Source organism: Vanessa atalanta, chromosome 5 (assembly GCF_905147765.1).
Source record: "Vanessa atalanta chromosome 5, ilVanAtal1.2, whole genome shotgun sequence".
Classification (NCBI taxonomy): Eukaryota; Metazoa; Arthropoda; class Insecta; order Lepidoptera; family Nymphalidae; genus Vanessa; species Vanessa atalanta.
This window is the reverse complement of record NC_061875.1, coordinates 3,836,160-3,855,438: the sequence shown is the minus strand read 5'-3', so window position 1 is coordinate 3,855,438 and position 19,279 is coordinate 3,836,160. Positions and strand designations below refer to the sequence as shown.

General features: G+C 32.3%; 2 protein-coding genes across 4 annotated transcripts; one reads left to right on the top strand and one right to left on the bottom strand.

The window, feature by feature from the left end:
- Nucleotides 1–15: 15 nt before the first annotated feature.
- Nucleotides 16–9,076, top strand: LOC125064421 (cyclic GMP-AMP synthase-like receptor). 3 transcript variants are annotated; one of them, XM_047671412.1, is made up of 6 exons: nucleotides 16–228; nucleotides 2,196–2,375; nucleotides 6,380–6,571; nucleotides 6,898–7,184; nucleotides 7,538–7,700; nucleotides 7,874–9,076. In XM_047671412.1, the coding sequence occupies exons 2-6, from the start codon at nucleotides 2,202–2,204 to the stop codon at nucleotides 8,585–8,587; spliced, it is 1,530 nt and encodes a 509-aa protein (XP_047527368.1). In that variant the 5' UTR covers nucleotides 16–228; nucleotides 2,196–2,201; the 3' UTR covers nucleotides 8,588–9,076. The 3 variants fall into 3 exon arrangements, with proteins under 3 accessions (XP_047527368.1, XP_047527369.1, XP_047527370.1); XM_047671413.1 differs by lacking the exon at nucleotides 16–228 and adding an exon at nucleotides 577–874; XM_047671414.1 differs by lacking the exons at nucleotides 16–228; nucleotides 2,196–2,375 and adding an exon at nucleotides 578–874.
- A 1,072-nt stretch (nucleotides 9,077–10,148) lies between these two features.
- Nucleotides 10,149–15,633, bottom strand: LOC125064423 (ADP-ribosylation factor-like protein 8). Its single transcript, XM_047671417.1, has 5 exons — nucleotides 15,408–15,633; nucleotides 14,562–14,642; nucleotides 12,831–12,904; nucleotides 12,375–12,536; nucleotides 10,149–12,155 (listed from the first exon to the last, which is right to left on the bottom strand). The coding sequence occupies exons 1-5, from the start codon at nucleotides 15,528–15,530 to the stop codon at nucleotides 12,032–12,034; spliced, it is 564 nt and encodes a 187-aa protein (XP_047527373.1). The 5' UTR covers nucleotides 15,531–15,633; the 3' UTR covers nucleotides 10,149–12,031.
- Between the last annotated feature and the right edge of the window lie 3,646 nt (nucleotides 15,634–19,279).

Genomic DNA, 19,279 nt, shown 5'->3' with positions numbered 1-19,279 from the left:
TTATAAAACGACAGCTTCTGGAATAAGATTGTAAATTGAACAGGGCTGTCAGATCGTAAAATTAGATATAAAATTTGTATAATTTATTCACCTTGTATATGACTAAATTATACTTCACAAAGCTATTCATAAAATGATGAGAAAAAAAACACCTAATATAAACCATATAAATTAAAGCAGTGAATAGCAAAAAAAGTCATCTATAAAGTGTTGTCTGGCGACTTTACAGTAAGTATTAAGTTTATTAAATTTATAGTTAAACCGAACCTTTAATTTTCACAAATTTCAATGGCCATATGTTATTTATAAGTGTTGATTAGTAATCTCAGATTATTATTCTGATCTTTATGAATTATGTTTGAATTACTTTAAATTTGGAATCACTTGAATCTTCATCAAACTTATGTCTTTTATATTTTCATATTGATTACATTTCAACAGAAATAAATTCAAAAATGTTTAAGTTAAAATAAAAAAATTACTAATCAGTTCTTAAGTGTCTTTTTGATTTGAAAGTGATTCCATTAGTCACATCTACCATTCAAGAAAAAGTTCGCTTTACTGGCAAGTGGCAGCCCTCAGCCCTGCAAATGACTCTATTCATATAAATTTAAATTTTGTATTTGTAATTTTGTAGTAGTTATAGTGTTCATAAAAGCAACTGCACCCGTTAAATAACAGCTTTTTTATATTGTTTTTTTGGTTCAATAACCACTTTTATAATTATCTGATCTGTCATGGCTTTTGAATAATGACGTGTATGTCTATGTGAAGTTATGAAAAATTAAACATTTTTATTTACATAAATAAAACCAAACTTTTACAGACTATTTTAGTATTTTTTATGATATAAACTGTTATAATAAGTTAGTAGGTAAGTAATACTATATAGTAAGTGATATAATAGTATAGTGTTATTTAAAAAAAAAACAGTGACTAAAAGAAAACTATAACTAAATATAATTAAATAAACCTGTTTTTTTTTTAAATACGTAATATGATTTTTTATTAGATAACTTATTTTTGTAAGGCATATAAAATACAAATATGTTTATATTGTAGTATACATTCGGTATGTTATTGTGAAAAAATATTTAGATTTTTTCATTTATAGTGTAAGTTTCATAGTTATATTTATTTGGTGTGTAACATTTGTTTGGAGATCAACCAAACACAAATCATTCCATTAAAATTTCTTATAATTGCTATTGCTGGATGAGATCAGTTAATTTACCTGCATTATGTTGATTTTTCCATCTATTTTCTGCAATTTAGAACACAAATAATAACATATGAACAAATAGACTGGAAAAGTCCAGTAAAAATGTATCATCACTAAAGCTATATCTAATACACCTTGTGTTAAAGTAAAATGGTACTTACTATTTTCAATAAAAGTGTTCAATTCTGTTTATCTAGAGATTTTGTATTTGTATTTTGATAGAAACATTGACAAACATTTTACAAACATGTGTAATTTCAGTAGTTCGGGATGGCAAAATAAAATTATGTTTTACAATGATGTTCCAATCTCTCTATATCTCTTTACAATGCATCACAATCATCCAATTGTTTTCCTTATGGCAGCTCAATCATTTTTAAAATAAGAATTAGTGTTACATGCCAGTATTAAATGTTATTCCATATAAAACAATATTAATTTAAGTTGTACAAATTATTGATCAATTAATTACAATAATAATTGTATGTATTTATAATATGTAATAATAATAATAATGAGATATAATTAATGATATAATGCAATGACATAACACCATATTGGAGGCCAGGGCTACTTGCTAGCACATGCTAATTAAATAAAACCAAATTTGCAATACCAGTTATCTAACTACACAATCGCAGTAATTTGCTAATTATTAAATTTAATAGCTTATGATATATAAAAAAGGGTGAAGACTCCACAAAGACAATTATATTAATAATAGAAAAGAAGCATTTATAGATTATTATTTAGGGTTATAATATAAGTATATATAATAATTATTAGTTATATTTTATTAATATCAATGTATTGTAAGTGGTGGCAAAGATGAAGTTTCTTCTGATTCTTATGGTATACCGGCATAATAAATAGATTCAGTCAAAACACGTACATTCATTGCATATCAGTGGTTCGGTGCATTATTTTTTACTATTCAGTATTCTACTGTTTTATTAAACTTTTCTTATTTTAGTTTATTATGTCGGCTAAAAAGAAAAATTTAGATGTCTACCTGGGTGAAGTTTTTAAACAGTTCATTGCTTTAAAAGAAAATGATTTGAGAAAGTCACAGGAGGTGTTTAAAAGTGTCTTTGAGCTTTTTAAACAGAAAATGGGAGAGCAATGCAACTATTTCAAGAAATATGCTAGTCAGGTTAGTATTAAATAATATACATTAGTTTAATTACACTTATATATTAAATAAATTATATGCATATAAGTGAAAAAGCATGTAAGTTCCCACTGCAGAAAAAAAGTCTTTACTTATTGTAAGGAAAGTATAGCTAGAAAGTATTTTTTCTGACATTGCCTTGTGGAGATAAGTGAAAAATTTGTATATAATAAATTTTAGTTACATTATTAATTAAAAAAAAAAAAAACTTGTTCTATTTACAAATAGAAGCAATATATGTGTATTTATTGATTTATTTCAAAGATTAATATAATGTATTTTTGATTGTATACATATATTTATACTTGATATGTATTACACAATCAATTACAACAGGATATCTGTTCCTTTACTATCTCACACTCACAAGTCACAACATACTGAATACTGTCTGATATTTGATATTTGATTATCCTGGCTGAATATGTCTAGCATGTCAAATATGAATTAATTCACCAACAACCTTAGTCTGTATGTGTTCTTGTATTAGCTACTCTTGTTTTTATACCTCTTTTATATTATGAATTTATATGAAAATCCATACATTTTATGATAATAGATATATGTATGTTTCGGACCAAGTGATTAATTAGGACATTATTTATGATACGAGGATAATAATGAGGGTCGTTTAATTATCACTATAATTATAATATTTATCTGTTTATCATACTGTCTTGTCATTATGAATATAAGTAGGCGATCGTCGGGATATCAAATGATGTAGATATGTTGTAGGTATATCTCTGATGGATATCAAGAAATCTCTTGTGATATATTTTGATATGTGATTTTTTAAATCTTTAGGCGTGGGTAATCCCTCAAAATCTTCTCAACATTCATTTGATCTGAATTCTCTAAATAAACATTTTTGTACTCCCCCTTTAACAATTTCAGCCTCTACGAAGGCTGAAACATTGTTAAAGATGGCGAACGCCATCACGCCTGATTGTATTCCTTTTAATTTTCATACAGTCACAGAGAGCGAAGTCAAGAGAAGCATCCTATCTATCACTTCCAAGGCGGTTGGTAATGACAACATTAGTCGGGATATGTTATTACCTGTTCTTGACTCTTTAAACCCTGTTATTACCCACATTATAAACTTTTCCTTTGAATCCAATACCTTTCCAACAGCTTGGAAGTTAGCACATGTGATTCCTTTACCCAAATTATCAAATCCCTCTTCATTTTCACAATTTCGTCCCATCTCTATTTTGCCTATCCTATCAAAAATCCTTGAAGACGTTGTACATAAGCAACTGTCAGAATTCCTAACACATAATCATCTCCTTAGTCCTTTTCAATCCGGTTTCCGTTCCGGTCACAGTACTTCCACCGCACTGCTTAAAGTCACTGAAGACATTCGCTTCGCTATGGACAAAAGAGAGTTTACTATTCTCATTTTGCTCGATTTTAGCAATGCCTTTAATTCAGTCGACTTTGATGTATTGCTTGGTATCCTTCGCTCACTTAACTTTGCTCAGCCTGTGATTGATTGGTTCCAATCTTATCTTCGTGGTCGTCGGCAGATGGTAAAGTCTGATGAGGCTTCCTCGGACTGGGCTGATCTCTCTGCTGGCGTTCCGCAAGGCGGCGTACTTTCTCCTCTTCTGTTTTCAATCTTCATTAATGAAATTACGAAAGTTATTTCTTCTCACTACCATCTCTATGCAGATGATTTACAGCTTTATAGACACGCCACCTTATCAAATCTGTGTTCGACCATACATGATATCAATCATGATCTTGTTGAAATTAAGAACTGGGCTACATCCTTTGGGCTTCTTGTTAATCCCTTGAAGTCGAAGGCAATGATAATAGGTACCAGACAGTTATGTAGCAAAATTAATTGGGACATTGTACCATCAATTGTCTATGATGGAACTCAAATTGCATATAGCGACCAAGCTACTAATCTGGGGTTAGTCATAGATTGCAATTTATCATGGAGAGCTCAGGTTAACGAAGTCAGTAAACGTGTCCATTTCTCTCTGCATTCTCTAAAACGTTTGCAGAATTTCCTTCCTTTTAAAACAAAAATATTACTTGCACAATCCCTTCTTCTTCCCATCCTGGACTACGCTGATATTTGCTATCTTGATGCGAATGAAGAGCTACTTGACAAACTAGATAGACTTCAAAATTTGTGCATTCGTTTCATTTACGGTCTGCGCAAATTTGATCACATTTCTCAATTTCGACGTCAGTTAAAGTGGCTTCCTATCCGACTTCGCCGGAGCTTGCACATATTATCGCTTCTTTTTAATATATTAAACCATGGTAGCCCTGATTACCTACATGAGCGTTTTCTGTTTTGTCCTGCTCGTGAAAGACCAGTACGCGCATGTGTGGCGTCGAAAACTCTTGAGGTACCATTTTTTAATACTACTTCCTATGGTAACTCGTTTTCCGTTGTTGCCGCTCGCCTATGGAACTCTCTTCCAGATAATATTTTCCATAATAATGTTACGATAAAATCGTTTAAAATCAGTGTTAAGCAACACTTTCTTGCCACTTAAGTTTAATTTATTTTATATGTATGTATATATATTTTTTTGTATCTATGTAAGTTGAATGTATATATATATTATAGGTAATGGTATATATTAATGTATATATTTGTATTTAGTGTGTAATATATTCATTTATCGCTAAGTCTACTTGAATTCTATAATATAAAACTAATTGATATTGTATCTACACCATAAATATGTATTACAAATAATCTCCACTAAATTCAGGGTTTCTGGAAGAGATCTCTTGTTAGAGATAAGTTATCCCTTTGTACACATTTTTCATTTATATAATTTTCTGTATACTCTGTTGGTACATAAATAAATAAATAAATAAATTATATTACGGTAACTGAAAATGTCTAGTGGATTGATTTAATACTACCTTTGCTCAGAGTTACGTTATAAGTGATTTCTCTAGGTTGAATCTATTATGAGACAGATTTTAATTGTTTTTAGTTTTGAAAAATTGTGCAACGCTTGTTACATAAAAAACACTAGGGCTAAGAACGACAAGACCACATAGAGTTTGGAGTTAACAGGTATTCCGTTTTGCAAATATCTCTGATAGGTTTGAATTTTGGTTTGTATATCGACTCACTGATAACGAACTTGATCAAAATACCCGCAAATTTTATTTCCAAGGTTAATTAGTTGAAAAAAACGATTAGTTTTAATGATTTTCGCGTTTATTGCAATAAATATTGCTGTTAGAGAAACGTACTCCATGAATATTGTAGGTAGTAGAAAAATTGTATTTTTTTCAAAGGGAGGCCTTAACCCAGCAATCGGAAAGAAAACAGAAAAATATTGTATACCCAATACATCCTAATCTCGATAGTACTAGTAGGAAGGGAAGACGATGTTAAGAGCGTATATTCAGTAAGATCGTAAGGACAACATTTTACATTTTTTTTTTTACATTAACGGCCTGCAAATTTCGCACTTCTGGGCTAAGGCCTCCTCTCTTTTTGAGGAGAAGGTATATTCCACCACGCTGCTCCACTGCGGATGGTGGAAGGACAACATTCGAATATTAAAATAAGAACTTAGAATTTCGAAATCGAATCTAGACGAGAGAAGCAGCGACGCTTACAACGGGAGAAGATCGTGCACATAGCGCCGACTCCTTATCCCCGGTGCAGTGGGCTAAACATTTAACCTAGCCATCCGGACTCGTACAACTCCACGAGAATCTCTGACTAGAAATTCCAGGGTTGATCGCTCGTGAGAATTGTGGCCACCAGCCACGACGCACTACGGTCGCCTCGGGAGCGGAGTCACAGCGTTGAGAGCGCTCAACGCTGTGACTCCGCTCCCTGCAGTCTCTGCAGAATTAGCTTTGATTTGATCATTGAGAGCATCCACACTAATGCTTGCACCGTAGATTCACTTATACTGGCGATATATTTGTAAAATGACAAACAAAAAGTGAATATGTCTGAGATTGAATAAAGTATTACTCCACAGGTCATGTATGCCGGTAGCGTATATGACGGTATAAAAGTGAGCAAGCTTGATGAATTTGATATGGACATCGTCATCCGCCTTCCTGTCAACTATGTTGATGTTGGAGAAAACGGCATCATCATAGAGAATGACGAACCCGGCTTTGTGAAGTTAAAAATTATTAAAGCTTTTGATAATTTAGATAAACAGAAGGTGAGTTTTTAGTTCAGTATCCCATTCTTTTTCCGTAATATGTGAATTAAATAAAAAAAAAATGTGCACGAAAAATTCATAATTTCTATGATCATGTAAACGAAATGTTATTTGGATTGAGTTTGAGGTTGAGTTTATTGGATGAGTGATCTGGTAAATATTTTCTTTTCGCCAATTTACTTTTATACCAAAATAACTGACGATAAAAACCACGAGACGTGATATCACACCTGTGTCCAAACGTACTTAAAAGCTTTACAAATATTTATATACGTGTTACATATTTGACTCCTATAAATCTATGGTTAATTCTGATATCCGTCTAGGAGTGGGATACCTGTCATAAAGTAACACGAGACTGGCGGGATACGGATAAGTATTTGCTACAAAACAAATTCCGACAGTGGTTGCATAAAATAGTTCAAAGAACTGTTAACGATTTGAATGATAAGGTTACCGTTCTTGGAGTCACATACCTATTGTCATACAAAACCACGGGGCCAGCTTACACGTTGAATATAAGGAATAGTGAAGGCGATGAGGAGTTTCTTCTTGATGTTGATCTTGTGCCTGTAATCAGATTCATGCTGCCAAGATGGCCTGAAGGCTATAGGTAAGTTACTTCACATCTAATGTGTCTTGGAGATGATTATTTTGGGTTGGTGTAAATTTTTTTTTCGTTAAACTGGTAGTCGTACATCCCTATGTAGGTTATACTTTGCCCATAGACATTTATAAACCCTCCACTACCAATGCCCTGCCATATGCGAGATGTATCCCAAGAGTTACGATTAAAATTATATTTATTTTAGCACATAATAACTTAAAATAAGAGTAAATAATTATACATTTAAAGAAATTAATTTATTAACTGTTGTTTTAAATTACAAAATTTATTGACTTACATCTCGCTAGGATCCACTACAGTAGCTAGGGCAGTAAACTTTTACATTTAAAATATTCCAGAACAGTCGAGAACACCCAGATAAAGGAATGGTTAGTGGTGCCAAAGCCAAACAAGTCAGTACAAGATGAGGGCCTGAAAAACCGTCTTTGGCGGCTTTCCTTCCAGGATTACGAACGGGACATGATCAAGGGCTGTCAAGGATTGAAGACGACCATACGATTGGTACCGTGTAAAATTTAATAAAATGGCTTTTTTTCTATAAAAGTTACCAAAGTAATTGTATTTTTTAATTCTGTTTCGTAATTTGAAAATAATGGTTACTCTGAATATTTGAAAATTAATAAATATGAATTTTATGAAAATATATCATATAAAATATATTATATTTATATCAGGTAAAGAAATTACGCGATGAGCTTGGTATGAAAGCGATCGCAAGCTACTACATTAAAACCCTGTTCCTGTGGAAGGTTGAAGCGACCGACAAGCAGTACTGGCAGCGAAAAATTAGTGTGATTTACCGTGAAATGGTTGAAGATCTTTACAACGCTATTACCGAAAAAAATATACCGTATTTCTGGAATAAAGACAACAATTTAATACAAGGTGTAAAACCGACAGTTCTACAAGTATATGCAAATAAATTAAAAGAAGTGCTGGTTAGCATAGATTCCAATGATGTCGAAAAAACAGTGTATTTCCTTCTTAACACTGAGGAAAAAGAGGAATTCAAAAACTCTGAGTTTTATAAGAATCAAGCTGTAGGTGATACTGGTAACAATATTGTTCGACAAGCTTCAGTTTGCAATGTAACTGATGACACTCAGTCCCTGAAACTTGTCGAAAAGAAAGAAAAAGATAACGAGCTGTTAAATCTTGTGAGAAAACTTATGACGAAAATCGACCGCTTGACATTAAAAATGGAAGAACAAGAAATGAGGTTGATTCGGCTGGAGAATGAGAGGCTAGTGAATAATACTGATTGTGTTCATGCAAAAGATACAATCACGGAAGTTAAGCCGTTGAGTGTGGATTTGACTAAGGGAAGTGTTAATGATATAAGTCAAGATTCGCAAGAGGCGGTTGTATCTGATTTACTGATCTTATAAATAACCAAAAGCCTACTCCTATAACATAAATTGGCTTTCACATATAATGTGATAATACTAAGATAAGTAAAAATATATATATTATTCTAAGAAGTATAGTAAATAGCCAATCGGGTGCTATTATTTCAATTGATTTTTTAAATTTGTTATTAATTAATATTGAATATTATGATATATATTTCTACTGTTCTACTATTCTGAATAATTTGACGAACATACAGAATATTTGACTGTTGGGCAACTCCTCGCTTCCGAAAAGTATGTTTTTAATATAAGGTTTTAGATAAAATGTGATATAATTATATTCCTCAATTTTATACTACCATGCCAGAAATGTATGGTGCTCAATTTTTTTTTTCAAATAATATTCAAACATTTCTAATCCGGTCAAAGTGGGCATTTTGATTCGTAGTCGTAGTTGTATTCCTCAATTTACTTCTATTCCAGCTCTAGTGATGTGATGTACGCAGCATTCATATGCATATTATGCTAAACTGTAATATGGATTTTTGAACGTCAACGAAGCTGTTATTGGAATTTTCAAAATAAAAATAAAGTGAAATAAGTGGTTAAGAGTAATAGTGTTGTATTATAAATAATTATATATTAATATTAAAAACTCTTAATAGTGCACAATATAGCTGATGCATTAGCAAATCGCATGAAATACGTAAATCTAAGGTTTGTTTATCTTTTTTCCTACTTCCATAGAATAGGCTATAGTTACTTTCGAATATATAATATTAGTATAGATAATGTTGGTAGAATAATAAAACACAAGTTTGAACATAATTTAATATTATCTTTTCACCGCTATATTGATTTGTGTCATCATCATAGAAAAAAGAATATATTACAGCCAAGTGACTAACATACTTTTACAAATATAAATATTGATATCTCAAATAACATAAAATCAAATTCATTTTGTGTAATAGAATCTCACAGCCTCTTTTTTCTAAAAATTTTGAATTTTAAAACTGCAAATAATATGTATGCGAGACATTTTGATTTCAATTTTTGTATTATCCCAAATTCCTAAAAAATGATTTCATTATTAGTACTTTCCTTATATAGATTAGAGAAAAATATGTGCATGTATAATTTTACAATTATGTTTTTTTTTCAAATAAGTTTTTATTGACTTAGAACAACAAACGATTTATCAGATTCAGTAGTAAAATCTCTAAACCCTCCATATGTTATTTTAGTCTTCCTGATACAATTTCTGTTACTTGAGATTTCCATATCATAAATTATAACTTTCTGAAATTATAACTAAATTATAACACATTTGAAGCACTAGCAACACCCGCGCGGCGGGTAAACGTGCATGAGACAATTCAACTCATTCCGATTATAACAATCAACATTACACTCTGTAAATATTGCAATACCAACAGTAACTTCATATTTGAAAATTTGTATTTTATTTTATTTTGTCAGTATTGAAAAATCTACGACGCTCTTTTATATAAATAAATATAAAGAATTATTAATAAAGAAAACGAATCAATTTGGTATATATTTTAAATTTACATCATATTATGTACCTACTTCGTTATACTATTTTTTTTTTTTTTACCTCAGCTGACTCATCCCGTAACAAGCTCACGACCCGACGGCCGACCTCAGTCGAAACTTCAGACATAATAATTTAAAAAAAAATGTCTGGACGCGGTTAAAACCAAAATATATAATAAGTGTTTTACATTTTTTCTGATCATCTTCGATGACGTTCTTAGTATAGAACAAACGCAACTACATTTATAAATTTTACATCAGATAACACAATGTGCAGATTAAGAATATTAAATTAATCTGGTGACTAAAGAATTTTGTGTAAACTTAATACAGGGTTGCCAACCTTGCAGTTTTCCCAAGCCGTATATTGTCGAGAAGGCGACCTGGTTAATTCGAAAATTTAATATATTTGAGGAATTAAGGTGGTGAAGGCAAGTTTAAATTGGCTAATTTTTAATTTGGACTAGTTTATTTCTAAAGAGTTTCTAAGGGAAAGGGTCCGGATGGAACCAACTGTCTAATCTCTCGGCTGTCGGTAAGCCGTTGCACTATTAAGTTATTAACGGGGTTTATAACTGGCTGATGGCAACCCTAATCTAATGTCGCTTTATAATAAAAATAACATTTTTTAGAAGAATACATCGACCTATCAAATAAACTATATTAACAAAATTTTGTTTTTTTTTTTCAACTTTATATACAGCTATCATGGAGCAAAATTAGTCTCACACTATATATTATATTAACTTATTATTTAGCTAACAATATGAGATAAGTATATTTATAATGTATATATGCTAATATTATCAGAGAATCTAAACAATCTATTACAATACGTACAAATCCTTAATATTGCGACTGATAGATGTAAAACGTTCTGATATATAGTTGATATTACAAGTCCACATAAAAATATAAGTACAATATTAATTCATAATTAAATTATACCGATGGTTGCATTGAATTTTACGATGTATAAATAAAAAAAAAATCTTGTAAACAAAGTTGTGTGGACTTTGTTATCGAATATTTATCTCTAAAATTATTTACTAACAGCCGCTATATACTTTGGATAGTATTTTATTTGAATGTGGCAATACTTTGCGTTCACGTAACGTTAATATAAGTCGAATGAAGCGCTTACCAAACTTGGCACGAAAAAAAACTGCCAGTTTCAATGAATACAAAATAATGCCACATAATTCAGAGAGTTCGTCGACTCAAGCTAATTAAATTTATGACCTAAGAGTTTAATTTTTTCTCATCGAATTACACAGACTAAGACACGTTTTAGTTTCTGACGCCATTTTGAAATGGCGGTGAATTTCGGTTCTAATATGCGAATAAACAAAATGATTGCGCTATTCGAGATAATATTATATCGTTAATTTGAGCATACATTGAACTAAAATGTAGACAGACATTAAACCATAGTCTTTCTGTAATTCAACGAGAAGAAATGTACGCCAAGACACATATCAAAGATTAAAAGCTGTGGTCGAGAAAGGTCCTTGTTAGCGTGCACTTCTACCTTGATACGTATTTTGATGAACTAATGTCATTTACAATAGCAGTTTACGCATTACAAGAACGAGCCGAAGCCCACTCACAGTCGATAAGACGATGTTAGATCACGGTCTGATGAATGTCGAACGCGAATGCAACTTTAAGATTTCATTTATAAAACGAGTAATCTATTCAACGGACTATATCTTTAAACTAGCTACCAAAGAAATATCTCGCGCGGAATGCGGAATCCGTTTCGAAATCGTATTTGAAAAATCGTCGTTGATCGCGGGCGAGGAGTCCGCATCCAGCGGGAGACGAGCGGAACGACTGTCGCCCGACGGTAGCCCGACTGGAGCCGACTGGTGCCGACTGGTGCCGGCCGGTGCCGACTGCGGACCGACTGGCCGGCGACTAGCGCGCGCTGCCCGACTTACTATGCGAGATGAGCCACTGCAGCGTGATGTCGATGTTGTCCTTCTCCTTGCACGAGATCGAGTAGCAGCAGATCTCGCGATCCTGGATGGCGGATAGGTTCCTGGGGGAAGACAGACAAAATTATATACTAGAAATGCCTGCTTTGAAGAAATCTATGTACCCATTTTCTCGTTAAGCTGGCTCGAATGTGTAAACCAACAATAGAAATATTCATTCTATCGTTCCACAACATTAATATACGCAGTAACAGATACATAATGCGCAAATGGTATATGATCTAGCGTAGATGTTGGAACAGTAGGATGGAGTAGGGCCGTACATGCGCTCGATGAGGCCGTGCTCGTCGAGTGCGTGCGGCAGGTCCCGCTTGTTGCCGAGCACCAGCACGGGTATGCCGGTGAGCTGCTGCTTCTCCAGCAGGCTGTGCAGCTCGTTGCGAGACGCCTCGATCTTATCCGGGTCCGCGGCGTCAACCATATATCTGCAAATTATTATGTCAATACAATTATTATTATAATAACTTAAATAATCGGGTTCAATGGACAAAGGAGACTTTAGGCATGTTTTTTATTTAATTTTCACATAAATACCAGAATATCTGTTTATCAAACGCTTATGAATTTCAGATAAATATTTCATAAACTACTTCTTCATTAGAAAACCTATTTAAATAGTTATTAATGAAAAAAATGAACATTCATAAAATGTATAATTACATGGCACTTGTCTTGTGTAGTTAGCAACATTAATAAAAAAAAATTATAAATGCACTTACACTATAGCGTTGACTCCTCTACAATACCTTTCCCACATGGAACGGAATCTAGGCTGTCCACCAATATCCCAGACCTATAAAACAAATTAATTGATTCAATGTAATAACTGCCGCAAGAAACATGACTTAGATCCTGCGGTAAAAGATACATGCATGGTTGAATCATTCAAGATAATCTATTATGATTTGGACATAATATCTATATCTATCTATCCAATAGCAAAAAGAGGAGGGATAAACAAATCTCGAATTTCAATTTTCCAGATTTAATATTTGTAAATTATCCTTCTATATTGTCCGCTACAAACAATTCTTAATCTTTATTTATAATACAATACGAATACCGTAATTCTTATATTCACTTTGATCAAAGTATTCACAATGATGTCATGTCGATTCCAACTCAAAATTGTCTATTTATCTTCATAATATTGGTATAGACAAACTTACTATTCAACTTCATGTTACAAATAGTTTCATTTCTTAAATTTAACCCTCCAAATACTTTTAACCATTAAAACAAATTATTTGGCAATTTGTTTTAATGTTATAATAAAAAACATTTTAATCAAGAATATTTAGTTAGTAGTGTTAGTGTTGGTTGATTTCCATGAAGGATATACACATTCATTTGTGTAAAATTGATGAAGTCATCTAATATTTGAAATAGAGAAAAAATTGAGGTTGTTACTGGTTGTTTTTAATAGACTACACATGCCAAGCTAATTGGTACATTTATTTCCCTTATTAAATGACTTTACAGGTAGTAAACATGATGAAATACTTATAAAATTCATTTTAAACCTGTACAAATGTTATATCCCATTATCATTTTAATCTTTATTCTATTCATACCACAAGAGAACAAAAGCCAAATAAACAATATTTGACATCAAATTGACTCAATATAATTGATCGAGTGATTAAATATTCTACTATATTTGTTATGGATTTGCAAAAAAATGCCGTTCCGAACATTTATTAAGCTGTTCGGAACTATTGAAGTAAAATTAAAGTGGATATAAGTAGTTTAGTACAATAGTGTGTTATTATAAATAAAGATATATTAGTTAATAACTGCTAGTAGCACACAATATAGCTGAGCTTAGCAAATTGTGTGGCCTATGTAAATCAAATGTTTTTTTTTTTTCTTCAAATAGAATACTCTACAGAAAAGTAAGAGACAGATTACATCCACTTTACATCTTATGACGATGGTAAAAAACCATCCCCAATATAAATCATAAGTATAATACATAAGAAGGCTATAAATATGGCCCACATTATATTAAAAAAACTTTATTTAATAATGAAATTTGTTCAAATCATATTTAAAGAAGATCAGGATGGTTTATTGGATAAAAAATTTGGTTATTAATTGAAAATCATAGTTGAAAAGATTTAAAAAATATGATGAGTTTAAGTGGTGTATTTGTCTTAATAATTCAAATCTTGACTTTCTCTCTAAGAAAAGTCTACATTTTATAAATGGAAGGAAATTCTAGCAAAACATATATCAACATATATTGTCCTAGCAATGTGAAATAAGCTGTAATTTCACCCTTTACAAATGTGCAATATATGATCAATTAATGCTAGAACATTTACAATTTAGTACAAAATACATAAAAAAATATTTAAATATGACATTGTTGTACTCCCTTATCACCTATATTAACTACAACCTTTAATCACACCTAAAAAATTCAAAATAAAAATAATAACACTTACTTTAATAGTGACATTGCCTTTTGTAATTTTGCGCATGTTGAAACCAACAGTCGGAATCATGTCTTCACTAAATTGACCAGACTGAAATAAACAATTATTACCATAAAACATTTATAAGTGCGCTTTATATAAGCCTTATGGTAAACATGGAAGTTAAGTTTAATATTAATTTAATTTTTTGTGAGCAAATGAGAAAAAATATTATAATTAATATAGTTTCAGCACGCTGTACATATGTGTAAGGCAGAGGGAGGTGGTACAGTTGTTAGGTACATTATATGGGATAAAAAGTATCTTATGTTCTATTCCAGAACATAATTTTATCTCTGTACCATATTTTATTCAAAACTGTGCAGCTGTTCTGGTACAAAAAAGTAACAATCATCCATACATCAAAACTTTCATATTTATAATATAAGTAAAATTATTTGTTTGTGTTAAAACCATAGGAACAAAGGTATGTTATATCACACAATGATATGTCATGAGTCATAGAAACAATTGCGCTAAAATATAATATAGTTACATCAAAGTGGGATTTTAAGATATATTTATATTCATAAGCTTTTGAAATAAATCTACATTAATTAATGCTGTTCAGTTTAAAATAAAATACGTCCGGCTTGCTATTTATAAAATATCCCACACATTTCCTTTGTGATTTATAAAAGAAATTTAAAAACATTCAAGTAATTATCACATGACTGATGAAACTCGATACGTAATTTATTACTTATTCAAAAAAAACATATTTCATTTAAAATAACAAAAATGATTAAAAATACTCTTTATAAGGTAACTTTATACAATTGAAGTACACAACAAATATTTTGTGATAATACATACGGCAATGACGTTAACAAAAGTTGTTTTCCCTGAATATTGTAGGCCGACCAATGTCAGTTCCATCTCTTCTTTCCAAAACAAGCTTTTAATCCAATCAAGGATGCGATTGATTAAAGCTAACATTTTATTAAACAATCTACTATATTTATGACTGAAAAAAGTAAAATTTAATACGCCTTTTAGAAAAATCGGTGGTCTTAACAATTTGACAGTCACCGGTTGCGTTTAGTAATTCCCTCGATTATAAAGTTCGGTTATTACATCGTTTCATATGAAGTAGAAGATAAAATAATTCTTACTAGGAAATTTTGATTTTTTTGACTTGACTATAATCATTAAGAGATCTTAATAATCATATAATTTAAAATGATTTATTATCTTACTAGAAATTGTTTATTGCACAAGTAAAGAAACAATGATCTAATGTTGCGTGTTAAAAAAATTGAATTTCTAATTTAAAAATTATAATCAAATTGTAATTTTAAAATGTCCTAACTACGTTACGTCTTTTGTTTTACATGCATAGTAACGAGCTGTGTTATATTTGACTAGTTTACTGGATTCAAATCTCGAGTCTAGCTTATTAAATATCTATGCATTGGATTTTTCAGTCGGGAAATTCTCAGTAACAGCCCGTGCCTCGAAAAGCACTTAAAGCCGTTGGTCTTGGTAGTCTATTGTCCTGTTATCTTTCCGGTCGTGTCGCATTATGAGTGTGAGGGAATATAGAGTGCCTGCGTAGTGCGTATATGCGCTTGCGCACACATCGAAATCTGCATGTGTTGGATTAAAATCTACCAAATACGTACACACCAACCATCAATTCAAGAGCGTGTGGAATAAGCCTCAAAATCCTCCTCAAAGAAATATTTATACTCTATTCCAACTATAAGAGGAGAAAAGCAAAATGAACAACATTTGACAGCAAATTGGTGCTATATCATTGGTCGAAAGCTTGATTAATCTTAGACTATTAGTACTAGTAGTGCACAATATAGCTGAGCTATTAACAAATTGCATGAAATTCGTAACTCTAAGATTGTTTATCTTTATTCCTATTTCGATTGGAACAGCTATAGAGGATATTTAGACCATCAGTTGAAAATTTACAGATATACTATAAAGAGTGTAGCGTTCTTCTTTAAGTTGGAATGGATTTCATGATGCAAATGACTATAAAAAAACTGTTAGTATATTCACATAGATTTTTCAGCAACTCTATATCGGTACATCCATGACAGCTAATTGTAATAGTATGTTAATAACGCTTATAAATGTACTCATTGCGTAAGTTCAGAGTATATGAATGATACATATTCCAACTATATTTAATCTAACAATGGGAACCAGACGCGCTGAATTAATTTTAAATGAAAATCACAGACATGAGTTTACGTAAACGCACGCGTTGTGTTATGTTCAGCGGTATGAAATAAGCGAAGGGGTGCGGGCAGCAGCGGCGAATTTCAGTCACGTGTAGCCGAGCGTGGCACTGACACAGAATAATTTAGCGTAGAGATGTTTTACCGTTTACTTGAATTATCTTTAAATAGTAGGTGTTTTTTTATAATATCGGTAGGCGGACGAGCAAATAGGCCACCTGATGGTAAGTGGTCACAACCAGAAAGTGGTCGATAAACAATGGCGTTGTAAGAAATATTAAACATTCCTTACATCACCAATGCGCCACCAACATTGGGAACTAAGATGTTACGTCCCCTGTGCCTGTAGTTACACTGGCTCACTCACCCTTCAAACCGGAACACAACAATACTGAGTACTGCTGTTTGGCGGTAGAATATCTGATGAGTGGGTGGTACCTACCCAGACGGGCTTGCACAAAGCCCTACCACCAAGGTATTGCAAAGAAATTTCTTTTCATGTCTTTTAGTGTTTTCGCTTACTTCTTACTTCTTCGAAGCTTTTCATGTAGTTTTCACTACTAGATCTTATATCCAGATTTAATATAAAATAAATTTATTCAATAATATGTTTAATAACTCATATTTAATTTGATACATAATGCAGGTATCCCTGTACAATCAACCACTATGCATAAGTATAACAATAGCATAAGTGTTTGGATTACAACAAAGACTTTCGCAAACCAGGAGTGCTAAACTCGGGCGTATTCATATGTGTGTACGATTCGTAAACTGTACGAAAGTTCGATTGACCGAAAACGAAGGCCTCAGCTGCGCCAATGGTGTGTCATGCAGATGTTATATCCCGGAAAATTTCAACATTGAGGTGGAAGATTTCTGCATGACGCTAAATTGGATTGGAAGTGGAATAAATGTGTACAGCGAGTACATTACACACCTTTTATTTTACCATGAACGACATCATCATAATTGCAAAGTAAGTATAACTTGCGTGTCGTTCTCAGTTTTAACTAGGACAAGACCAAAGTCATGTTCAAGAGACATGACGTGACGGGACCGATACACGTCAACGGGAAACTTCTCGAACTCGTTGATGAATGTATTTTCAAATATTTCTTAAATAATAACATCTTAAAGGTGGAACGCGATGGCATCATTGGTTTGTGGTGGACTATTGTTGATATTTGATGACGAATGATTTAACCTGATGCCTCTAACCTGCCATGACATACGGTGCCAAAATGTGAATACAATCATTGCGGGACGAACTCCAAATTCGAGTAGGAGCGAGTGGTTTTGAAGGACAATCATAAATGCGATTATCTGTAGAAGGATAAAGTTACCTGCCCACCTTGCGAAATTAGTAGTGTCAGTTACGTCGAGGATGTGATACTTTGTAGTAGATGAGTGGAGACCACGAATCATTAAACACGACCCAGGATTCCATAATAATATGTCTATAATAACAACACTATACTAAAAATATAAATGCGCAAGTAATTCTGTATCTGTCTGTCTATTACGCTTTAACGGAAAAACCACTAAACATAATTGATTAAATTTTGTGTGAAGCAAGCTGGAACCCCAAAATAGGAAGTAAATAGGCTATTTTCATTTTATACCTACTACTTAACGAGCAATCCCACGAAACAATAGCAAAACGCGAGCGAATCCGTGGGCAACAAATAGTAATATCATAAATGTGAAAATGAATTGGTTTGTTAAGCTTTCACGTTTTTACTAATTACTATACCAATCAAAATTGGAGGAGGGGCAGTGGTGCGCAGATGTCTGGAGTCTCCTATCTCACTTGCTGCATCTTGCTTAATGCTGCACCTTAAACATAACATTAAAGGCGGTCCCCGATCACACCCTACCCTGGAAAGGTCAAAGTCGATCCTGATGGTCTCAGATTTTTGAGAATGAGCACTTGGATAAGATTTTAAATTAACATGGTTATTTTTATTACTAACAGTATTTAAAACGGGATATTTACCATGTTTTTTATTTTTATTTGTTGGAGCTCGATATTTCGACATTATCTACGAATGTCTTGTTCACGTGAATATAATATTTGAATAAACGCATGAGAAAACTTGTAGCCCTCTTAGATCGCTCGACCCAATACTTGTCATACCAAACGCATAAACGCGCGCTCTATATTACGTAAAGCGATTGTCAATAAATATATATATATATATATATTTATAACAAGGTACCAATATTCTTAAACCAGTACGAATGGTCATCCAGTAGTTATTGGTCATAGCTGCCCTCATCCTGAAATCAGCAATACGCCACTAATGTTATGTTCCTCGTGTCTATCGTCACACTAGATCACTCACCCTTCAAACTGGCACACAACAATACTAAGTATTGCTTTTTGTCGGTAAAATATATGACGAGCCAGTACCGAGCCAGACGGGCTTGCACAAGGCACCGAGTGTTTGTGGGTAAATTTAAAATAAAACGAATAATAATATGAAT